Source organism: Podarcis melisellensis, assembly GCF_964234715.1.
Source record: "Podarcis melisellensis genome assembly, chromosome: 5".
Taxonomy (NCBI): Eukaryota; Metazoa; Chordata; class Lepidosauria; order Squamata; family Lacertidae; genus Podarcis; species Podarcis melisellensis.
In genome coordinates, this window is record NC_138537.1 from 1,744,698 (window position 1) to 1,770,270 (window position 25,573).

General features: G+C 46.6%; 1 protein-coding gene across 1 annotated transcript; it reads left to right on the plus strand.

The window, feature by feature from the left end:
- Positions 1 to 14,995: 14,995 nt before the first annotated feature.
- TMEM207 (transmembrane protein 207) lies at positions 14,996 to 21,444 on the plus strand (the record flags this gene model as incomplete). Its single annotated transcript, XM_081911428.1, has 5 exons — positions 14,996 to 15,088; positions 18,671 to 18,708; positions 19,077 to 19,121; positions 19,607 to 19,749; positions 21,132 to 21,444. The coding sequence occupies 5 exons, from the start codon at positions 14,996 to 14,998 to the stop codon at positions 21,347 to 21,349; spliced, it is 537 nt and encodes a 178-aa protein (XP_081767554.1). The 3' UTR covers positions 21,350 to 21,444.
- Between the last annotated feature and the right edge of the window lie 4,129 nt (positions 21,445 to 25,573).

Below are 25,573 nucleotides of genomic sequence, written 5' to 3' on the forward strand. Positions count from 1 at the left end.
AGATTCTGCACGCAGGTCAGAGCAGTGTGCACAAGATTCTCCCATTTTATCTTGACAACATCCCTGCGAGGTAGATTAGCCCGAGAAAGGCTATGACTCTGGCTTGGGATCAGGGCCTGATTTAGGTTTGATGAGGCTCTCAGCTCCTGAAGGTAATGGGGCCCTTTATATATCCAGCTGTCCTTTGTCAACCACAAATAGTCACTGTTTTTTTGTGTGTTGAATATATGCTAGATGGTAATTGATGGACCTCATAGGTATCTCAAGCAATTTGCACATAACAATATATATATATATATATATATGCAGGTTTTGGTGTCCTCGGGTGTCTTCCCGTGTAAAAGTTGGGGTGTCTAGGCGACGTTTCGACGAGGTCTCACTCGTCATCTTCAGGCTGGTGCTTTCGGCTTCTTGTTACTGGAACAGAGCAGGATCTCAGTGTTTGAGTTCCTATAAATACTGTTGAGGGGGTGTGGTGTATAGCCTCCAATGTTCTGGGCAGAGAGGAAGTTCCCAGGCTAGTGTGCCTTTTCTTCTTTTGTTCCTTAATTACTTGAGGGATATCTTGAGTGATTTCTTGAGTGATGTCCTGAGTACCACTTAGGTGGGTCATTAGGTGTGGATTAGTTGCTAAAGTCAAGACACAAAGACGAGTGAGACCTCGTCGAAACGTCGCCTAGACACCCCAACTTTTACACGGGAAGACACCCGAGGACACCAAAACCTGCATATATATATATATATATATATATATTCACATTGATCTATTTTATTTGTTTTTTATCTTATATTTTGGAAATGTAAATCCAGGTTTTTTCCCCATTTCTTTACATTTTCTTTACATAAGCTATCGCTTGCTTAGCTTAAACGTAAATCTGGCATTGCTTGGGATCACTCAGTAGGCATCGTGTCTGAGGGAGGATTTGAATCCCGAACTCCGTGGTTCACATGCAGTATGCACTGCACCATAACTGGATCAGAGTGTTTGCCTGTGCGAGAGGCACAGTGCTGTTCTGGGTGTGGGAGAAAGAATCATCGAATTGCAGAGTTGGAAGGTACCAGCAAGGGCCATATAGTGCAGCCCCTGCAATACAGGAAACACAGCTAAAGATGTGGGTTCAAATCCCACCTTCTCACATACAAGTTACTATATTTTGCCAGCTCTTCTTCTCTTTCAAATCAGAACCAGTGAAGGCAGTGAAGGTCCTGTGTGAGTGTCTGGAGGTGGTTGGAGGATGGATGGCGGCTAACAGATTGAGGCTGAATCCAGACAAGACAGAAGTACTGTTTTGGGGGGACGGGGGCAGACAGGTGTGGAGGACTCCCTGGTCCTGAATGGGGCAACTGTGCCCCTGAAGGGCCAGGTGTGCAGCCTGGGAGTCATTCTGGACTCACCGCTGTCCATGGAGGCACAGGTCAATTCTGTGTCCAGGGCAGCTGTTTATCAGCTCCATCTGGTATGCAGGCTGAGACCCTACCTGCCTGCTGACTGTCTCGCCAGTCTCTAGTTATCTCTTGCTTGGACTACTGCAATGCGCTCTACATGGGGCTATCTTTGAAGATGAGGTCCAGTGCTGAGGGCCTTTTGGTGGTTCCCTCACTGCGAGAAGCCAAGTTACAGGGAAGCAGGCAGAGGGCCTTCTCAGTGGTGGCACCCGCCCTGTGGAACGCCCTCCCACCAAATGTCAAAGAGAACAACAACTACCAGACTTTTAGAAGACCTCTGAAGGCAGCCCTATTTAGGGAAGCTTTTAATGTTTAATAGATTATTGTATTTTAATATTCTGTTGGAAGCCGCCCAGTGGGAAACCCAGCCAGATGGGCAGGGTATAAATAAATTATTATTATTATTATTATTATTATTATTATTATTATTATTATTTGGTTGCATCCACCTTATTTGCATGTGGGCAGGTTCTCAGTTGTGAGAGGAAGGAAAGCACTCTGTACATGATCCGTGGTGCTTGCTCGTTTTCCAAAGACTACATATCTCCCAGGGCTGAACCCTGCTTTTGAAAATAGCGCTTGCGCCCGTCTGGAATGGCAAACCAGAAAGCCACCTTTTTTTGTGTCTCACCCCAATGCGACAAAGGGCACTAGGAGGAACCTCTGAATCTGGACGGGACCCATTTTTTCATGCATAGGACAAATAGGAAAAGAAACTGAGAATGGGGGCAAGGAAATTGGGCGAGTTTGTGTTTGCCCTTGGTTGGTGACCGAATACCCATCCCGTGTGATTTCAGCCCTGCAGAAAAATAATTGCAGGAAATGAAAGAGTCCTCACGCTGTGAGTTGATCTGCCTGTTTGTGGGTGTGTGGGCACCAAGTCACTTCTAAAGAGCCTGCAAAGCGGCGAAGGGGAAGGGGGGACAAGATGCAAAGGGCTCCCCCCCCGAAATACCCTTGCTTCCATTTCAATTATCCAGGCCCATTAATTTTTTGGCAGTGGGATTTCATTCCCCTCGGAGGCGTCCTCATTAGCAGAGTTTTCACGTCGGGGAAAAGGCCAGGGTGCTCGTGATTAAAAAGAAGGCCCGCCTCAACTCTGGCTCCCCACATGATAAATGGCGCCGCGGATTAACATTCGTGACGGCGACAAACAGAAACCTCCAAAATAGAACTCCGCAATTACCAAAGATGTGTTCTGTAATTACCTTTTCTGTTCCTCCCGAGCTGAAGGATGAAAGCAGCGCTCTGCGGAGAGGGTGCGTTTGTGTCACACACCATTTCTTATTAAGGGAAATTATTTTATTTTCACCCCCACCCCAAGAAAAAGAATCTGGGAGCGAAGTTGTGAAGGTCCCAGGACCTGCCTAGTGTCAAGGTTGCATTGATTCTATTCCTGCATTGCAGGGGCTTGGACGAATGATCCTCGGGATCCGCTGAGAGAGATCATCATTGATGGGCTGGGTGTCCATCAATATGCAGATGATACCCAACTCTACCTCTCCTTCAAATCAGAGCCAGTGAAGGCGGTAAAGGTCCTGTGTGAGTGCCTGGAGGCAGTTGGAGGATGGATGGTGGTTAACAGATTGAGGTTGAATCCTGACAAGACAGAAGTACTGTTTTGGGGGTACAGGAGGCGGGCAGGTGTGGAGGACTCCCTGGTGCTGAATGGGGTAACTGTGCCCCTGAAGGAACAGGTGCGCAGCCTGGGAGTCATTTTGGACTCACAGCTGTCCATGGAGGCGCAGGTCAACTCCATGTTCAGGGAAGCCGTCTACCAGCTCCATCTGGTACGCAGGATGAGACCCTCCTTGCCTGCAGACTGTCTTGCCAGAGTGGTACATGCTCTGGTTATCTCTCACTTGGACTACTGCAATGCGCTCTACATGGGGCCACATTTGAAGGTGACCTGGAAACTACAACTAATCCAGAATGCGGCAGCTAGACTGGTGACTGGGGGCGGCCGCCGAGACCACATAACACCAGTCTTGAAAGACCTACATTGTTTCCCAGTACGTTTCCAAGCACAATTCAAATGTCAATGTCAAAGAGAAAACAACTACCAGATTTTTAGAAGACATCTGAAGGCAGCCCTGTTTAGGGAAGCTTTTAATGTTTGATGCATTACTGTACTTTAATATTGTGTTGGAAACCCAGCCAGATGGGCGGGGTATAAATAATAATAATAATAATAATAATAATAATAATAATAATAATAATAATAATTCCACAATTCCAGGATTCTGTCATCACTGAGTGGACATTGCCAATGCCTTGGCATTGTGGCATGGAATATTTGCTTATTCCCCTCTTGTGCTCTGTCTCTAAAGAAAGAATGGGGGTGTCTGGTTGAGGATGTCTGAGTGTGTGAAGTCTGAGTCTCAGTGTACTGGTGTCTGTTTGTGTGGGTGTCTGAGTTTCTGACTTCCGTGTTGATTTCCGAGTGTCTGTGAGTGTGTGAGCAGCCAAATATGTGCATGTTTGTGAGTGTGTGGGTGTCTGTGAGTATTGGGAGGAATGTTTAAAACTATTTCCAATCAAATTCTCCCACTCTGGAATTTCTTGTCCAAAATCATGTTGAACTAGGTTGGCATCTGCCTGCCTTGGGAGACACTGGAGGAGTGCGCCTTTGAAGTCAAGCTGTTGGAGAGTTGCAGCACTTGCTGGGACTGTAGAGAACAATAGGGGAGAGACATGTTTTGTTGCAGCTGGGGCAGAGGAAGGAATTGGGTTGTGCTGCTGCAGATGCACCAGGGCGTATCTCCTCTCTATGCTCCTCTTGGCAGTCATTCTCTTGGGCTTGCCAATCAGAAGATTGGAAGTTCGAATCCCTGTGACGGGGTGAGCTCCTGCTGCTCTGTCCCAGCTCCTGCCAACCTAGCAGTTCGAAAGCACACCAGTGCAAGTAGATAAATAGGTACCACTGCAGTGGGAAGGTAAACAACGTTTCTGTGCGCTCTGGTTTCCTTCCTGGTTTCTGTGCGCTCTGGTTTTCCTTGCACCAGAAGTGGTTTAGTCCTGCTGGCCACATACCCAGGAAAGCTGTCTGTGGACAAATGCCAGATCCCTCGGCTTGAAGACAAGATGAACCTTTGACTGGACTTAACTGCCCATAGGTCCTTCACCTTTTACCTTACCTCCTCTGGTACTGCTATGGATGCAAAACCTGTCTGTCTCCAGGCATTGTAGTCATCTGCAAGTGATTCCCACATGGTTGATGTTGTTTCATGTCACATTTGCACACATCTTTTTAGTGCAGAGTTGGGCCTGGTGCCAGAAGCCAGCTCCCCATAGAGAAGAATCACAGTTTTTCAGGATTTGTTTAAGCTTACTCTGAATCACACTTCTTTACATTGGTTGTGTTTCACAATTTATTTAAACGCAGTGGCGTTTTATTGATTATATTGGAAGGCACTTTTGAGACCACATTGTGGGCGAATTCCACATTTGGGAGCGAGTTTCACTGCACATCTCTGCGCTGCGTGAGGAATTCCTTTCTTTCATCTCTCCTGAACCTCTGAACATTCAGCATCCTTGGATGTCCACAAGCTCTAATGTTCCTCCAAGAGAGGAAGACAAGTTTCTCTCTTCCCACTTTCTTCATCCCATGGTGTGCTGGGCCTGGGGGTAACCCGAGAACCGTGGTCCAGGTCCAGTCCAGAATCCGTAGGAGTCAGTCCGACAGGGTCAAGACAGGACACGAGGCAGGAAACCAGGCAAGGTCAGGTACAGGATCTCAGGCAGGATCTGGCATACAGCAATGTTGCTCCCACAACCTGGGGCGGAGTCCGACAGCCTTTTATCTCTGTTGGGGTAACAGCCGGTCCTGATCCCCCGACAACTCACCTACCTGTTTCACCCTGAAGGCGAGCACTCCTCCTGCGAGTACTCAGGTCTCTCCTTCTCTCAGACCTTCGTCTCTGCAGCTCGGGAGACGTCGGTGGGTTACTAGACCCAGAGGCCACCTCAGCCTCCCCTGACCCAACCGGTAGTGGAGCAGTTGTAAGTGATGGCCCAGCTGGAGGCAACGAGGGAATCCCCACATCTGGAGCCAGGGCAGGCTCAGGCCCCGGACTCGGCCCAGCTGGGGTTTGTTGCAGGGGAACCTGTGCAAACTGGGGTTCTTCAGGGTCAGGCCCCAGGCTTGGTTCAGGTGATGCCTGAGGCAAAGGATCCGGTGCAGACTGAGACTCCTCTGGTTCCGAATCCGAGCCCCAGTCCCAGGCCATCACACACAGATCATTCTGCAGACTTCTTGAGTGGCTCTTTAAACCTCGCACCCTGATTATCCTTGAGATTCATGCAAAGGAGCCTTCATCTCATGTAGCCAACACCTTGCGCAACACGTTTTCTGAGTCAGCCAGGTCGGACCCTTAGCTGTTTCTCTCGCCCTGATCCCCGATTACGCACATCACCTCATTGTTCTCATGCGAAGTGGGATGCATCTCTGATGCTCTGATTATAATGTGTCGGGGAGGGGTGACCTCAACTCAGGACTCCCAATAACTCTTCCAAATTAACATCTCTCTGCTTAAGCATCCCAGTTGCCTTTGATGCAGGTTTCTTGCTGCAGTTAGTTTGCGGGAGCCAAAGGAATGCTAAAAAGTGCGCTGATAAATGGTGCTTTTGGAAAAGGGAGGGGGGCATCCAGCCGAGATTAATTTTCAGTGCCCTTTATTGAGGCGGGTTTGGGAGATGCGCTCAGCATCAGGGATGCCAAGGTGGCTGCTTCTTTTGAAAGGAAAGCGGTTTCTTCCATCGAGAACGGCCAGCGTTCAGGCAGCCAAGATCAGGGCATTCAGACCTGCCAACTCCATCATTTTTAAAGGGGTTGACAGCCGTTTTAATGCTGATTGATCTCCTCTACCGCTTGCAAATGGGAGCAGGGCTGGCCCAGCTACTCAAGCAACACAAGCTGCCCCCCTTTAGCAATTCTTAGCAAGAGGTGCTGCCCCCTTTCAAAGTCACAAGAGCAGGAGACCAGGGGACAGAACATATTGTGGCGGCAGAGTTGGCGTGCTTGTGGTCCTTCGTTGGAGGTTTTTAAGCAGGAATTGGATGGCAGGGGAGAGCATTCTTGTGCACAAATCCTGCTTGCATTAGAGCATCTATCTGGGCATTGGGAGAACAGGATGCTGGCCTGATCCATCAAACTCTTCTTATGTTCATGTTTGTGATTCACCACCAGGGCTGGATTTAGGTTTGATGAGGTCCTCAGCTCACATGGGGCCCTTTATATGTCCAGCTGTCCTTTGTCAACAACAAATTGTGGCTATTTCTTGGGTTCAATACATGCTGTATGGTAATTTATGGACCTCATAGGTACCTAAAGCCATTTGCACATGTTGCCCTGCAACCAGTCCATGCAGAATGTAGGCACCCTATATATAGAAAGGAGCAAAGCAGGGATATTTGAGGGAGCAGGCTAGCAGGCGGGGCCCATGACTTACATCATAGGAGCCTACACAACACAAAACACTGTTGCTGGATGTTGGTTTTATTTTATTAATTTTTTATCTTAGATTTTGGAAATGTACATCCAGTTTTTTTCTTTAATTTTTTTTTTGGGGGGGGCAAGAGAGTGGGGCTCCAAGCTAGAGCTTGTTTAGCTTATATGTAAATCCAGCACTAGGGACGTGGGTGGCGCTGTGGGTTAAACCACAGAGCTTAGGACTTGCTGATCAGAAGGTCGGCGGTTCGAATCCCCATGACGGGGTGAGCTCCCGTTGCTCGGTCCCTTATCCTGCCCAACTAGCAGTTCGAAAGCACGTCAAAGTGCAAGTAGATAAACAAGTCCCGCTCCGGCGGGAAGGTAAACAGTGTTTCCGTGTGCTGCTCTGGTTCGCCAGAAGCGGCTTAGTCATGCTGGCCACATGACCCGGAAACTGTCTGCGGACAAACGCCGGCTCCCTCGGCCCATAGAGTGAGATGAGCGCCACAACCCCAGAGTCAGTCATGACTGGACCTAATGGTCAGGGGTACCTTTACCTTAAATCCAGCACTGTTCATCACCCTTGACAGTGACGGTAGGACCTAAAACAAAACGAATCATTATGCTTTCCAATACGTACATGCCTATATTCTTTGGAGGCTGGCGCACGAATTGTAGCTTCTGCTTTAGTTTAAACCATAATAGCTAATATTTAAATAACCACCAGCCCAGCAGCTTCAGCTCTGCCTGTGTTCTTTTCCCCAGGACCTTGAGGCTTCCTGGCCACTGTCTGGTGAGGAGAGTCATGAAACGGTGCTGAGGTTTACGGGCTTCTGTCCTCCCTCCAGGCCTCCTGTGGCTGCTCCTCATCACAGCCAAGGTCCCTCTGACATGAGCAATTAATCTGCCGGTTACAACAGGGGGAGAGCGAAGTGTCGAGAATCCATAAAGAGCCTCCGCTATGGATCTGTCAGCAATTCCCGTTCGCTTTGACAGTGGCAGTTCAGATTGCTTCCTTGAGTGCTTTGGAACGCGGACGATTTCTATATCACCCAAGGCAATATATTCACTAAGCAAATTCAAATATCATATCAGATGCAGATGTCCAGGCTTTGCTGTGGAGAATAACTTATGTGGAAACGGCAAACGGATGACAAATAATTCCATTGGCCCATCAAGCTCAATATTGTGAAAGCGAGATGGACAAGTGAGTGGGGTATACACACCTGGGGCAGGTGTGGCCATGATGCTTAGTCAAAGAATCCTAGGGTTTTACAATTGGAAGGGAACCCCAAGGGTCATCTAGTCCAACCCCCTGCAATGCAGGAACCACAACTGAAGAATACCTGGCAGGTGGTCATTCAACCTCTGCTTATAAACCTCCCATGAAGGAGAGTTCATCACTGTCTGAGAGACTCTGTCCCACTGTCAACCGGTTTCTGCCATCAGAAATTTCTTTGTTAGGTTTAGTCAGTTTCCTTCCTTGAATCTGTTATTTTGGGCCGTCCCCTCCCTATGGAGCAGGCAAAACATTCTTGCTCCATCTTCCATGTGACAGCCCTTGAGATATTTAAAGATGGTTTCCAGATCATCAATTATCTTGGTCACCCTCCTCTGCACAGTTTCCAGCTTCTCAATATCCTTCTTAAATTGTGTTGCCCAGAACTGGACACAAGACTCCAGGTGTGGTCTGAGCAAGGCAGAATAGAGTGGTACTATGACTTCCCCTGACCCGGTAACTAGACTTCTGCTGCTGAAGACTAGAATTGCATTAGCTCTTTTTGCTGCTACATCACACCTTGGACTCAGGTTATGCTTGTGGTCCGCTAAACTCCCTGGGTCACATCATGGTGGAATCTAGACACATATAAAAAAAAGTTGTGAAAAAGCTTTTTTTAAAAAGTGTTTTGAAAAATATATTGAATTTTCCATAGCTCTCTGTCGCCATCTAGTGTCACAATTGTATAATGCACTTTGCAACTCACTTAAAACGTTTTATTTGCAGCTGTATAACTGAGTCCCATGTCTTTCCAAGCACAGGTGGATCACTTCTCCCATGAAGACCTTCCTGCCTACTCAAGCCATCCTCGGATCACAGTTCTGGAGGCACCTTTCTGGTCCCCAGAGGTCAAGCAGGTGAGGACCAGAGAGGGGACCTTCTTCTTCTGGGTGCTCCATCTATACGATACTCCCCCCACCCCACTCCCAGCAAGGCATGCCTTTTGTCTTTCACATGCCATGCAACACCCACTTCCCCCCTTACCTAGGATTTTAAACAATTGTTTAGTACACTGTTGAATTCCACCCTCCCAAACAACCCCTTGCTTTTCTATTTTAATCACTGTAAATTGCTTTTAAATTGTCTTAGAGAGAGTTTATTAATTGTTTTGTGTGCTGGCAGAAGCCTATCTAGAAGCTGAAACACTGGAGGAAATCTCCAGGCAGGAAATAGCAATATATGAATGAGTGCAATCGTTTCCTGCCCCCAATTGCCCCGTTAATGAAAACAGGGGAGGGGGATGGCTCTGATTCAGGATATGAGAAGCTGAGCGCAAGGCTCTCCCTCTTCCATTTGATTTCCGCAGCAGCGAGAGTGTAACAAACATCATCACTCCCTAATCGCCAGTGAGTTGTGCCTTTTGCATTTTACGTTTTGCATAGCAGGGCCTCGCTTTTTCGGTGCTGGGATCAACCTTGCCAGGGCAGTTTGCAGAAGGATGGGATGAGTGGTAGCCCACTCCAAACTCCACCGCTGGTGCTGCCAACCTTCAAAAGCAGCTGGAGAAACCCTGGCTTCCCACCCCGTAGCAGCTGCCATCTCTAGCCCGATTTGGATGTGCATCCCACTCAACGCTTGTTTCCCCGCAGGCTCCAAATTAGCTCAACTCATTAGAAGCCTAGAAGGCTTGATGTAAATAAGCAATTAGCACTTGAGAAGGAATAGGAAATGAGGAGGTGCTTCAGTGCCCAGGAGTGGTCCAATCCTGCTGCGACGAAACTCCTGTACCTTCTCGTTGACGGAAGATGCGGCCGAACTCTGAAGTCACCTCTGCTTCCATTAGGTCTAGAACGGAGGATGCAAGAGCATTGATCTCTTGTAGGATCAACTCAAGGTAGTCCATCAAGTCCAGTGTCCATCAAGTCCAGCGTCTTATTTCCTTCCAGTAGCACCTTCAAGACCAACTAAGTTAGTTCTTGGTATGAGCTTTTGTGTGCATGCACACTTCTTCAGATACCATCATTATTTCCCACAGTGGCCAATAGGGGGCACTGCTAGGTCAGCAAAAGACTTGGGGTATTGGCTCATGACAAAATATGGCATGCATAGAATCACAGAATTGTTGAGTTGGGAGAGACCACATGCTTAAGTCTAATTAATGCAGGAAGGAGTTGATAGAGCAAGCTGTCCTACCTTCGTCTTCTTTGGCAATCCCTCTTGGCCGAGTAAGATCATCTTCCATAAACATGGTTTTAACAGTGAGTCCGTAAGTGACTGTGGTGGCCAATTCTGGATCCACAGGTCCTTCCACAGTGGGGACATTGGTTTCCTGGTGGGAGTTGATCACAGTGAGGGTTTGCCAAGCGTGCCTTCCTCTTAGTGCATTTCTCCCTCGCGTCCTGAGTTTGTGCATCTTCAAAGCCCATGGCACCTTTGGTCAAGGCTGTTCTCCAACTGGAGTGCTTGCAAGCAAGTGCAAGAAGTCTGTGCGTGAATTTGTTTTCATAGCTGTCAACGTTTCCCTTTTTAAAAGTGAAATTCCCTTATTCCGAATAGGATTCCTCGCAAGAAAAGGGAAAAGTTGACAGCTATGTTTGCTTTATGTGTGTAGATCAGTGCAAAGCTCATTTTTTACTGCCTGTGCAACTTTTCTGACTGATGCATGGAAAAGCACATAAATCTGACCTTTGGAGAGTTTGTAAGTAAATCGATTTTTAACTTACCATATGTCTGATCTTTTCCTATGCTGGGAAAAGGGGGAAATTTTGGAACTCTCTTGGAAGAGAATATATAAAAGGTCCAACAGCTTATATTTTCACACTTCATTTATTTTTTGCTGCACATTGTGTGACTTTAAATATCTGCTAGGGTTCTCTCACAGCAATCGCCATCTCAGGCACAATGCATTTGAGTGGAAGGAGGAACTTGGCAGTGCATTTGTAGATGGCTGTCCTGTCACCTCCCAGACTTCTTACCAGCCTACAGTTTGCATATAATAACTTGCATGAATGAGAAGGAAACTTAGGCTTTCTTTCAGAGGGAAAGCTAAGCATTTTAAAAGTACTGAAATGAAAATGGGGGGCAGCAGGAGATCCAAGACTTACAGCTGCTGAACCACCCCATACACGAGGGCCTTGAGGGCAACAGACCCTTTTATTTATTATAATTATAATTATTATTAAGGGACGTGGGTGGCGCTGTGGTCTAAACCACAGAGCCTAGCACTTGCTGATCGGAAGGTCGGCGGTTCGAATCCCCGTGATGGGGTGAACTCCCATTGCTCGGTCCCAGCTCACGCCAACCTAGCAGTTCGAAAGCACATCAAAGTGCAAGTAGATAAATAGGTACCACTCCGGTGGGAAGGTAAATGCCATTTCCGTTCGCTGCTCTGGTTCGCCAGAAGCAGCTTAGTCATGCTGGCCACATGACCCGGAAGCTGTACGCTGGTCGGCCAGTAAAGCGAGATGAGCGCCGCAAGTCGGCCACGACTGGACCTAATGGTCAGGGGTCCCTTCACCTTTACCTTATCATTATTATTATCATCATCATTAATTATTAAATCTTTATACCACCCTTCACCCAGAGATCTCAGGGTGGGTCACAAGATAAAAATACAAGATAAAAGCATAAATAAATAGTTAGAACAAAATCAAAAGAAAACAAAAACTCCCTGTTTACTTTTTGGGAGAGAGATTCTCTGGTGGCAGGGAGTTCCGTAGAGTGTGAAGAAGAACTTTCTTTTCTCTGTCATGAATCTTCCAAGAAATTGCAAGGACTGAGCCCTAATTTCTCAGAAAAGATTATTCTTACATTTTTTTTTTAAAAAAAGAAGACCCCATTTTGAGCATTGCAGGGTGTTGGACTAGATGACCCTTGGGGTTCCTTCCAGCTCTATGATTCTATGAATTGATGAAAATGGGTGGCCTCTTGATATTTCCCCTTCATTCCATCAAGCCTTTCATGGAAAACCTTTGTGGAACATTGGATCATGTTCAAATGATGACCCTAAGTGGGAAGGAATTGTGATAATGGTTGAATCCTTTCCCCATAATTCTTTCTCCTGGAGTGGGGAGTGGATCTGTGGTGCCACAGAAGAGAATGTCACGGCACTGAGTTACAGTCTGTTCATAATTTGAACTTTTCAAGAAATCACAAGAGATTAAGCAGGACTAGCCTCCTGCTTTTGGCAATTTCATGATATGGACCTATTTTTCAGAGTCGTCAACAGAAGCCTAGTTCTGGACCTGCAAATTGACCAAAAATGTCAATTTCATCCAGGAAAACATAGTTTTGTGCATTGAGTACAGATCTGTTTTCCTGTTTCTTGGACACTTGCTTTGCCTGCTAACACGTTCCAGAGATGATACATGGACCACCTTTAATTGAAGCAATTTGGAGAGCTCTGTACTGGCATCTGAGATAGCAGTATCTTGTGGAAGAACCAGCAGGCTGCTTAGGGCGAAATAATTGCAAAAATGGGAAGCAATCTGGAATTAGCTCATGATGGACAGACTTTTCCAAAGGCAGACATGGTTAGCAGTAATGAGATCTTCCCATCAGACCTTTCCATGTGCTCACTTTTGAGCCACTATTAATTGGTTTAGAAAAGCACCGCGGTTGCAATTTGAAACTTTGTGTGTGACAGATGCAGATAGAATATGTGACTTGTGAGGTGCGCATGGGGTGGTAGCAGCAAGTGCTGTTATTCTTGGTCTTGCTGCTGGCCCCTCCCATCATTGGACATAACCCCCCCTTTCCTCCTATATATATATAAATGTAAGGTCGTCGTCATGCGGCATTTCACATCTGGAGTTTTGGAGTACATTGTCCGCAATATGCTGATGACACACAGCTCTACTTCTCCTTTGCATCTGTAGGTGAGGCAGTGGAAGTAACGGATCGGTGTCTTGCCTTGGAAATGTTGGATGAGAGCCAACAAACTGAAGCTCAGTGCAGAAAAGACCAAGGCTCTGTTAGTGGGTGGTTCCCCTAGGAGGTTCCTTGCTCCTTGATGGGGTTACCCTTCCTCTTAAGGAGCAGGTACATAGCTTGGGGGTACGCATGGATCCTTTGCTGTTGCTTGAGGTTCAGGTGGCCTCGGTGAGCCTCAGCGTCACCTGTTGGCCCCTCTTTGCCCCTGTCGTGGGGTTGGAGAGCTGAGTTTGATGAATGGTAGGCAGGCAGGTGAGTGAGCAAGCAGATGTCAGAAAATGAGGAGGAATTAAAGAACCTTTTAATGAGGCTGAAAGAGGAGAGTGCAAAATATGGTCTGAAGCACAACATCAAAAAAATGAAGATCATGGCCACTGGTCCCATCACCTCCTGGCAAATAGAAGGGGAAGAAATGGAGGCAGTGAGAGATTTTACTTTCTTGGGCTCCATGATCACTGCAGATGGTGACAGCAGTCACGAAATTAAAGGACGCCTGCTTCTTGGGAGAAAGGTGATGACAAACCTAGACAGCATCTTAAAAAGCAGAGACATCACCTTGCCAACAAAGGTCCGTATAGTAAAAGCTCTGGTTTTCCCAGTAGTGATGTATGGAAGTGAGCGCTGGACCATAAAGAAGGCTGATCGCCAAAGAATGGATGCTTTTGAATTCTGGTGCTGGAGGAGACTCTGGAGAGTCCCATGGACTGCAAGAAGATCAAACCTCTCCATTCTGAAGGAAATCAGCCCTGAGTGCTGACTGGAAGGACAGATCCTGAAGCTGAGGCTCCAAGACTTTGGCCACCTCATGAGAAGAGAAGACTCCCTGGAAAAGACCCTGATGTTGGGGAAGATGGAGGGCACAAGGAGAAGGGGATGACAGAGGACGAGATGGTTGGACAATGTTCTCGAAGCTACCAGCATGAGTTTGACCAAACTGCAGGAGGCAGTGGAAGACAGGAGTGCATGATGTGCTCTGGTCCATGGGGTCCCAAAGAGTCGGACACGACTAAACGACTAAACAACAACAAGGTCCCAAGTCTCTCTTTCCATTGGACTGTAATATATTTGGGTGACATGAGTTGGCAATAGGAAAATTCACTCTGCGAGCTTTGTCTTCCCGGTGGATTTACAGATGCAAGTCTTCACTGGTGTTGTGGCCATCGGGCGATGAAGCAGCCCCAAGCGCCAAACCCTTCCCTTTTTGAGCAGCTGGGATCCAGGCCAAGAGGAGAGAGCGGCCAAGGACCCACTCCTGCCCTCAGCTCTGATCCAGCCACAAGTATTTCTGAGCTGCTCTTTGGCACCTCGGTCAATCATTGCCCCAGGGATGCAATTGAGCTCAATGTTTAACTTTAAATGAAGGGAATGCTCATTCCCAGCAACACTATTTGTGTTAATTTTGCAAGGAACAGAGTAATGATGGCTTTGCAACACAAGGGCTTGTGTTTTGGAGGAGTGGGGTGAGGGAATCTAGCAGAACCACACAAAGGGAGGGAGGAGGAGGGAGTATTTAAAGAACTGAATAACGTTTCATTAGAGGTGAAATAAATTGCGAGGAGGGGGGTGTCTGGCTCCCGAGAATATTTTTGCAGCTTGAATTTCTTGCAAAAAAATCCGAATGCTTATTTGCCTGATTGGCATTTCCCAAACACATAGATGCTGTTAGATCAAGGTATTGGGAGGTATAATAAAAAGGATGTTTCCAATTTGCAAATGCCTGACCTTCACCAGGGTCCACAAGGTAAGATCCCTGAGTGGGATGCCCTTTGCAGGCAAGGCAAGGGGGTGTGAAGGCAGCAATAACTCCCACGTCACATGGGCAATCTATTGCCCCATGCACTTGCTCCATATCCCATAATTAATCCTCCACCCCCGGCCGCACAAGGAGCTGGGAAGCATTCCAGCTCAAACGCAGGAGAACCGCAGGTGAAGATTTGAGATTTGAGAAGCTTTCGCAAAGGTTGACCATGAGGAATCTTCCATTTGGGCTGGACCTCCTTCTGGTCTTGCAAACCGGACAGATCTGCTTGGCACTCACCCAGGGAATCTTGTATGTCGAGGTGAGCATTGCCCTTATATCATAACCCCATTTTACAGATCTATGCTGCAACCGCTTTTGGAATATTGTGTGCCGTCCTGGCCAACTCGCCTCAAAAAGGGATATGGCAGAGTTGGAAAAGGTTCAGAAAAGGGCTGCTAAAATGATCAAGGGGTTGGAGCGACTCCCCATTGAAAAAAGGCTGCAGGACTGGGGACCTTTTCGTTTAGATAAAAGTCGAGTGAGAAACGACACGATCAAAGTTCATAAAATCATACATGGCTTGGGGAAAGCGGATGGAGATGTTTTTCTCCCTCTCTCATGACTCTAGAAAACATAGGCATCCTAGGAAGCTGAGTGGTCAGGACTGATAAAAGAACGTCCACCTTCATGCAATGCAGAGTTAACCTGTGGAACTCATCGCCACAGGAGAAAGGGATGGCCACCAACTTTGATAGCTTTCAAAGAGGATTAGACAAATTTACGGAAGAGAGGCTGGGTCGGGGCCACCAGTGTTTCTGAATCCCAGTTGCTGGAAACCACAGGGGGGTAGAGTTGCTCTTGTGTTCGAATCCTGCTTGCAGGTTTCTCATTGGGGATCTGGCTGGACACAGGCTGCTAAACATCAGGACTCTTCATAATGCCCTTGTGTTGCATGAGTATAAAGAGTATTCAGAACCTTTTGGGACCTTGACCGTGGAGAATCTCGGTGGGAGCCATTGCCTCGTACAACCCCCTGAGAAGAACAAGGGAGGAGTCCATGGGAGGCAGTCTGATGCATTCTGGTTTTTTCTCCCCCTGCACTAAATTTGAGCACCATTTTATTTTAAGAATATTTTGAAAGCTGCTTTGAGAGCCACTGGAGGCTGCAGCGATAGGAGCCTTCCAAAGGAACACTTTGGGATTTATTATTACCCGCTGAATTCAATTAGCCCAATAATTTGCTATTTATTATTCTAAATAATAATTTTGGCAAGGCTGCCGTCACGGACATGCATCACTGCCAGAGGCTCCTATGCGTGGGGAAAACCTCATTCGGGGAAATATAAATGTGAACTTTTTGCAAGCCAAAAAAATAAATAAATTGGACTTGGGATTTCCACCCACCCACCTCAAAATTTGTTTCAACTCTAGTGGGAAAACTCCTTTGTCTCTCTGCGTTCCTTCCAGCCACCCTCCCTCAGCCTCCTTGTTCTATGTAACATTATTACTTGGGCTTTTTTATTTTATTTTATTTTGCCCGAAGCACCACCGCCGACTGAGAAGCCAGACCTTCATTAACTTTGTCTCTCACAAATTTAACACAAAGGGTGTTGCTCGGAACGGGCGATAGGATAGCTCTCCTTGGGCAAGTGAGATCTGCTAATGAGGTATAAAGTGAGAGCTCTGGTGGAGACGGGACAGCAATAAATTCTCCTTGTACATTCTTCTGGGCTACTCCATTAGTTCAGTTCCGTATGTGTTATTTATACTTTCCCACATAATTTATACGGCTGAGGAGAGAGCACAGTATATTTCCTTTTGATAGGACACGAATAAGATTGCGGCAAATCCAACTGAGGGAATATATTTTTGAGGAGTGGGTCCCAAGGTTTCGATGCCCTTGAGAAGTGTTCTTTGGAGAAGACGTATTCTTTCACAGAACCGTAGAATTGGAGAGTTGCAAGGGACCATGAGGGATGCAGGTGGAGCTGTGGGTTAAACCACAGAGCCTAGGGCATGCCGATCAGACGGTCGGCGGTTCGAATCCCCATGACGGGGTGAGCTCCTGTTGCTCAGTCCCTGTCCTGCCAACCTAGCAGTTCGAAAGCACGTCAAAGTGCAAGTAGATAAATAGGTATCACTCCTGCAGGAAGGTAAACGCCGTTTCCATGTGCTGCTCTGGTTCGCCAGAAGCGGTTTAGTCATGCTGGCCACATGACCCGGAAGCTGTACGCCGGCTCCCTCGGCCAGTAAAGCGAGATGAGCGCCACAACCCCAGAGTCGGTCACGACTGGACCTAATGGTCAGGGGTCCCTTTACCCTTTAACTTTAAGGGACCGTGAAGGTCCAAACCTCTGCAATGCAGGAATCTTTCACCCAGTGTGGGGTTTGAATCCACAACCCTGAGATTAAGAGTCTTATGCTCTACCAACTGAGCTATAGGGGGGTGTAGGATTCTGGTTTTTATTGGGGTCACCGTTGTGGAAGGTGCCCTTGAGGAGATCTACTGCCTGAGAAGACACAGGAGCCAGTGCTGGCCACCAAAATGGGTGGTTTTAAAAGAGGAAAGGACAACGATGACAACAACAACAACAACAACAACAACACCCAGATTTAGATGCTGTCTAAGTTTTCTTCAAGACTCTTGTGATTTAGGATGTGCCATCCTGCTTTAAGCAAAATCTGTGACCCATATGGCTTAAGAATTTATGGGACCGCCTCTCCTGGTCTACTCCACAGAGTACCTTAAGGTCCATGAATAATCATAGTTTAGAGGTCCCAGGCCCTAAGGAAGTCAGACTATCCTCTGCCAGGGCCAGGGCCTTCTCAGTGATGGCTCCGACCTGGTGGAATGCTCTGTCCCAGGAGACCAGGGCCCTGCAGGATTTCACTTCCTTCCGCAGGGCCTGTAAGACAGAGCTATTCTGCCTGGCTTTCAATTTGAACTTAGCCTGATCTTTTATTCCCCATCCTTCCCTCCATCTCTCCTTTTTATGAAGATCACCCACTCTGAGACCCCACAGCTAATTCTCCCCTGGTCTCCTCGCTGGCCGAAATAGGACTAATTTAGCCAGCTAGCCCTGGTGATCATCTAATATTTATTGGATGGATTTTCTCCCTAAATTGATTTTTGAATTCTGAATTTATTGTTATTCACATTTTATACTATATTTTATGCTTTTTTTGTTGCATCAATTAAGTGTTTTAAATTTGTTGTTAGCTGCCCTGAGCCCAGTTTTCTGAACCGGAAGGGCGGGGTATAAATAAAAATTTATTATTATTACTAATTAAACCGCTGTGGTGTAAACCACTGAGCCTAGGGCTTGCCAATCGGAAGGTCAGAGGTTCGATTCCCCGCGACATGGTGAGCTCCCATTGCTCAGTCCCAGCTCCTGCCAACCTTGCAGTTCGAAAGCACGTCAAGTGCAAGTAGCTAAATAGGTACCACTCCGGCGGGAAAGTAAACGGCATTTCCGTGCGCTGCTCTGGTTCGCCAGCAGCGGCTTAGTCATGCTGGCCACATGACTCAGAAGCTGTACGCCAGCTCCCTCGGCCAGTAAAGTGAGATGAGCGCCACAACCCCAGAGTCATTCACCACTGGACTTAACTGTCAGGGGTCCTTTACCTTTATTTTAAAGAGATTCAAGGCTTACAAGCTTTTTGTGCGCAGACTATCGAAGGCTCCTAGCCAGGATGGCTCCGCTTTGCCTTCACAGTTGGAGGCAGCAATGGTTCTGAAGACCAGCTGCTGGAAACACCAGGAGGGGAGAGTGGCTCTTGCGTTTTGCAGTTAAGTAATCCTTGTTGCCATCTAAGCACAGTTAAAGCCCCAAGTTTGAAAGCCTGGAGCCTAAGCTCACCTAAGCACACCTGAGTTTCTCATGTTCTCCGTGTGTTTCAGGCATCGGGTTCAGAAGCAGAGTGTGAATCTGCTGAAAGGTAAGCCGGTTCCAATTTGTGTTACTTTTTCTGTTCTGGGAACATTAGTTTGGGTGGGGAGATGGGACGGTGCAAAGTTGCAGGGCTGGGCTGATGCTGCCGAGCCAGGGGTGGTGCATAAATTGGGTCCAAGCACCAGCTGCGCCCCCTTCATGGATCACTGCCTTGCCGTGGCGAAGGGGCTTGAATAACTCAGAGAAGCTATGAGCTATGCCGTGCAGGGCCACCCAAGATGGACAGGTCATAGTGACAGGTCTATTCCGAACTTAAAAATGGAAAGTGTAATGCTGATGGTCAACAAAAGAGGTTTAAAGACTTTCTCAAGGCCAATCTTAAAAGCGTATTGATATTACTGTTTTCATTTTCAGGTGTGATGTTTATGAAGAGCAGAGTCTGATTGCCTGGTATATCTGGTGCGTGTTTAATATCTGTGGGGAAAAGCATTAATAAAGGATACACTCTAAGGACAGACATATATATAGATTTATATTTTTTAAAAATTGTATACTATTGTGTCATAAAAACCTACCAAAGTGGTTTACATAAAACCATCTGAAAAAGAAACATTAAAATGTGTGTGTGTGTGTGTGTAAACACAGACACCATTTAACCATTGTAGAAGGATGTCTTCGTAATTGCCTGCATAGGCCTGGTGGAATGGAGAAGTTTTCAGGAGGAGTTTAAAAGCTGGCACAGAAGGCACCTGCTGAACCTCTAGTGGCAGAGAGTTCCACAGGACTGGGCTGTTTTTTCATATGTGAGGTGTAGGCAAAGACATTAAAAGTTGGAGTCTTGGTTTTTTGTAACTTGATTGGAACGGCTGAACTCACCCATCGGTTTTTCTCCTGGAGAGTCCAAGTTTTCTGAGCTCAGCCTTGTGGGTTTTTCTCTGCTATAGGTTCTACATCTCCCTTTTCTTGGCTGCGATCCTTCTGTGCATGGCTGCTTGCTGCCTGCAGCGCTGGCTGAAACGACGGAGGCTCTTCTCCTCTCAGCGGACAGTCACCGTGTTTGCCCTCAGCGGCACCGATTCAGGACACAGTGAGTTTTGGAAATAACTCACACAAGGACACAGATATTAGGTTTATGTTATGGGGCAAAATTTTTGGCCACAACTTTATTGAAATTACAGAATGTGAGCGGGATTGGCTTTGGCATTGATTGGACCTGACTATATCTGACTCTTGTTATAGCATAAGTCAAAAAGAATACAAACAACATTTAATATTGGTTAAGTTTATTGAAAAATAGAGGCGGCTAATAAGGAAATAAAGGACCCGTGCGGAGGTCAGAAGTCACCAGGCAGAGAAGAAAGTTACTTCCCCCCCCCTCGGATTGTATTTTTCTTTTTTGTTTTGTTGGTGGTTTGCTTGTAATGCTTTTGTGTTTTGGTGTTTCGAGGTGAATGGATGAATTGTTTATAAATCAATAAAGATTGAATGGGGGGGGGGAGGAAGAAAAAAAAACCCTAAGCGAGGTTATAGATATCTCACCCCAAGGAGACACTGACCAAGAAGGAACCAGTTTGATGAAGAGGTTGGTTGGCCACCTGCCAGGCTTCCTTGAGCTGTGGTTCCTGTACTGCAGCGGGTTGGTTTGGATGACCTTTGGGGGTCCCTTCCAACTCTGCCATTCTATGGTTCTATGTTTCACCGATTGCTTTCTCATATTATCCTTTTCATTCATTCATGTTGCGCCAGCCAAAGGCCATGGCATTGTTCACAGGGGGGACAAAAGGAAAAACAGCAATAACCATAAAAACAAAAAACAAAAAATTAGCACTACCGGTGCAATAAACCACGGTCAAGTCTCCTAGAGATTATTTGTTGCATAAACTAGAATAGCAGGGAAATCTCAGGTAAAATATGCCGGCTTAAATGTCCAAATCCCCTTTGCAGTTGACCGCTATTTTATCTAGCACTTTTATCTGGCTCCCACCCTTTTAAACTTTTATATAAATGATACGGTGCCACATTTAACACAAGCGCAATCCCCTGCTCCATCAGTTAGTAATAGGAAGATATCCTGTCTGCTGTACGCCGATGATGTGGTGCTCTGTTATGTACTGAGTTGAATAGGATCCAGAATGCAGCAGTCTGATTGGTCCTAGAACAATAGGATCCAGAATGCAGCAGTCTAATTGGTCCACAGGAGCCACCCAATCCAGCTCCAGGTGGAAGGGAATCCGCAACCTGATTGGCCTACAGGAGAATCCCAGAATTAGCCAACCACGTGGGGCCCATTGTGTAAATAATGTATATAAAGCAGACATTTCAAGGGAACTTCCATACTATGAGCTGAATAAAGAACATGAAATCCACACTCGACTCCGAGTCTATTTCATGCTCCCATCACTCTCCTGAGGTCTTAAAAAATCTGCTCATATGATCATGGACACTCCTTTTCTCTCTCTCTTTCTCTAGAGAGTGACGGCAGGCTGAGGACTGTGGCCCCAATCCACCCTCACCCCCAGTGGAGCTCCTCCGATTTCATTTTTGATACGGTGACGAGAAACGGGCCACCTCCGTCCTACGAGGAGATCGTGAAGCCAGGGGCCACCCAGAGGTGCTGCTCAGCTTCCAGGCTGAGGGGTGACACAGACGCAGACCCACTTTCATGGAGAGAGGACTCAGAATCCTAGCTAGAGGGCCGGGCTGGGACATGGGCAGCCCTGGCCTTGGTGAGGAAGCTCCTGGGGCCACCCTGGGCAGGCCACTCTGCCTCAGCTTTACCTACCTCACAGGGTTGTTGTGAGGCTGAAATGTTGCTTCAAGCTATGCGGAGAGGGAAAAGTGCACATAATGAATAAAGAAACGCTACTTCAGTCAACTGAGTGAAGGATTGGATAGCTGGTAATGCCAACGTTGCAGGTTCGATCCCCGGTTGGGACAGCTGCGTATTCCTGCATTGTAAAGGATTGGATTGGATGATCCTCAGGGTTCCATCCAACCCTACAATTTGAGGATTCTATGGCTCAAGTTGAGCATTGCCTTTGCTGCAGGCCCTACCTTTCAGGAGTTCAGCCTACACTTGAGTAGGACCCTGGCAGAAACACAGGCCCGACTGGCATGTTCCCTCCCTCCTGGTCAATCGTTCGGGAGCTTCGAAAGCTTTCTTCTGCCCGAACATCACAGTGACCGATGCCAATTGACACCGGCACACTTAGGGATCCGCAGAGTTTGCGCATGACAGACCTCAGCAACTCAGCATTTTGGCTAATCTACTTTATTTACATATAAACACACACGGAGCACTGCAAAGAGAATAAGAACAAAGGACAATAGTCCCACTTCACGGGACACAGTAACACAAACATCCTGTCTCCATCACTTCCCACTCTGTGGAGTCAAAACATACATTGTTATGTGGTAGAAAACAATCCCGTGGCTGCAATCACGGAGCAGGAATTCTAACACTGTGCATTAAGTAAGGAGTCCATATCCCACTCAAAATATTGGTGGATCAGACTGCAAGGATCTGCTAGCTGGGCTTTCTATATATATTTTATTTTTTACCAACCACCCAAACACAAATAGTGAAACCCCCAGGTGGCTGATACATTGGGTATACAATATTCAATAATATACATAGTCAATAATATTCAATATTAACATATTCAAATCAACCATATGTACACTTCTATATACCTTAACACTCCTCCTTCCACAAGGTTTATTTAACTTTTAACATTTTAATTGCCCCAAATTGTTCAAACCTATTCAAATAATTCAATATCTTCTCAGACCAATCCTCTTTCTCACTGACCTTAAACCCTTTCATTCTATGCATCTTAACAGTTAGGTATTATAAAATTATAATATTATTCAGTTTTTTCCTCCATTGGTTCACCCCTAGCTCTTCTGCAATTTTCCAATTACTCGCTATAACCTGTCTGGCTTAGAAACAAAAATTATGCCCAAATAGCGCTGTGAAGGAGGTTCAAGTTCGGTTTGACTCTCAACCCTCCCCAGCCCTGTTCTAGGAGAGATGTTGGAGGGAAAGGTTGGGTGAAAGGCAGAGCCAGCTCTCAGCTTTCTTGGCAAAGCATTCCCCCCCAAAAAAGCTGGACATTCAGGTTATCGTTGTTGTTGTTTAGTCGTGTCCGCCTCTCTGTGACCCCCTGGACCAGAGCAAGCCAGGCACTTCTATCTTCCACTGCCTCCCACAGTTTGGTCAAACTCATGCTGGTAGCTTCAAGAACATTATCCAACCATCTCGTCCTCTGTCGTCCCCTTCTCCTTGTGCCCTCCATCTTTCCCCAACATCAGGGTCTTTTCCAGGGAGTCTTCTCTTCTCATGAGGTGGCCAAAGTCTTGGAGCCTCAGCTTCAGGATCTGTCCTTCCAGGGAGCACTCAGGGCTGATTTCCTTCAGAATGGAGAGGTTTGATCTTCTTGCAGTCCATGGGACTCTCAAGAGTCTCCTCCAGCCCCAGAATTCAAAAGCGTCAATTCTTCGGCGATCAGCCTTCCTTATGGTCCAGCGCTCACTTCCATACATCACTACTGGGAAAACCAGAGCTTTATTGTGTACAGAATTTAATTCAGCTGTGATACCTTTACAGCAGGGGGTTGGACTGGATGACCATTTAGGTCTTGTCCAACTCTACAGTGTTGTGGTTCTATGAATTCCTCCCCCTCTCTACTTCCAGATGACCTCTTTCTTTCTTGAGCATTTATCCTGATTTATCTGCATAAGGTGTTCAGGGAAGCAACACCTTTTGTTTTATCTGTTTTTAATATTATGTTGGGAGCTGCCCAGAATGGCTGGGAAAACCCGGCAAGATTTTTTTTTTTGGGGGGGGGGGTATAGCTTTCTTTATGGTCCAGCTCTCACTTCCATACATCACCACGGGGAAAACCATAGCTTTAACTATATGGACCTTTGTTGGCAAGGTGATGTCTCTGCTTTTTAAGATGCTGTAGCTTAAAACCTTCAAGCCAGAAGGTGAAAGCCTCTTTGCAGGGAGCCAAAAGCTCTTGTCCTGCCAAGGTGGCAGGGCTGTGGCCCTCAAAACAGCCTGAGCTTGCCAAGTGCCAAAGTCCCTGAAGTCCCCGCAGCCTCCTTGAACCTCCCGGCACCCCCGCTGAGCTTCTGACACCCTCACCTTGTGAATTATCCCTGGCTTTGGAGAAAAGATTTGGGAGGGAGAGCCAATCTACAGAGCGGGCAGACCTGTTGGGACGAACCAAAGGCATCTCTCCAAGGCCTGCCTCTGCACCTCTAGACGACTGCCAAGCCATCAAGATGTGCAAAGCCAGCATTCCTGACGCCTGGAGCAGGTGAACGCTGCTGGTTTGGGGCCAGGTTGCATAATGGAAGGTGCTTAATTTTGGAAATGGCTCTGGTGGATTCCGGTCGCATCGGTTGGCTTCCTCCACAGCCTGAGCCGACGCAGAAGAAGCTGGGGCTCTCACAGGCTGGCTGCACTCACTTTTAGGACAAGGTCACCCAGAAGGTTGGGCTCCCTGTTTTCTGAGCAATGCAGAGACCCAGGCGGTGCTTTGCAACTGGGCGCAGGCCTTTCTCTTCGATTGCAAGCCGGCAATCAGGGGCTATACTTACTTTAAAAAAAAATCATACAAAGAGATTGGCAGTCTTTAACATGACGTGTATTTAGAATTTACAAATCCAGTGAAAATGGGTTGAGTAAAGTTTCGTTTCAGGGACTGTGGTTGGATTAATAGATGGTTCATGAGTTCTAGTGTTATGAAAGAGGGAGACAACGTTTTCCATCTACTCTTTCCATTGGAAAGGGTGGCTGGGGAGGCCCGGCCATATGGGCGGGGTATAATTAATAAATTATTATTATTATTATTATTATTGGCACACACCTTTTGGTCTATGTCTGGTAATGAGTTACTGAAAAATGCCTGACCAATTGGGAATTCGGTGTGAGCCAACACAGTCGGATTGGCAGGGTACAATTATTATTATTATTATTATTATTATTATTATTACCCCGCAAGGGAGTTTTTCCCTCCTTTGCACACATGATAAGGCCATAGAGCGACTCCCCTATGTAGGCTGCAGAATTTGGGACTTCTTAGTTTAGAGACTAAGAGACTACATGATAGATATCTATGGAATTGGGCATGGCACATACCCTATATATGAAAAATATACTGCATCCCAGCTTTCCAGTCTCCAGCCCATCACCTCCGGCCACTCCAGCACCTCGCTGTCAACGTTAAGAGTCAGCTGTTCTCTTGCTTCTTAACTGGTCCTTACCTGTCTTGCATACAGGAGACTCACTAATACAGTGGTACCTTGTGTCTCAAACGCCTTGGTTCCCAAACTCCAAAAACCCGGAAGTAAGTGTTCCGGTTTTTGAACATTTTTCGGAAGCTGAATGTCCGATGCAGCTGTCGGCTATTGTTTCCAGGGCACCTGCACCAATCAGAAGGTGGTTTTTGAACATTTCAGAAGTCAAACAGACCTCCGGAACAGATTGAGTTTGGCGCTTTCGTTTTTGCTATTTATTTTGCGTTTTCTGTTTTTGAGGTTTTTTCGATTAATTTGTTTTTGTCACTGTGTGGAACCCAGTTCAGCTACTGATTGATTGACTGATTGTGTGACTGCGGAAATGGATAAAAGCCCCCCATCCAAACAATGACTATCAACAGTGCAGGTGAGGATTTTTTTTATTTTTTTTTAATTATCATCTAGAATACTGTCATATATTTTATAGTACAGTATATTGATTATTGTGGCTGGGAAAGCCCAGCCAGATGGGCAGGGTATAAAAAAATTATTATTATTATTATTGCTTTCACTTTATGGATCAATGTTGTTGTTAGATAGTAAAATTCATGTTAAATTGCTGTTTTAGGGGTTGGTTTTAAAAATGTGGAACGGATTAATCC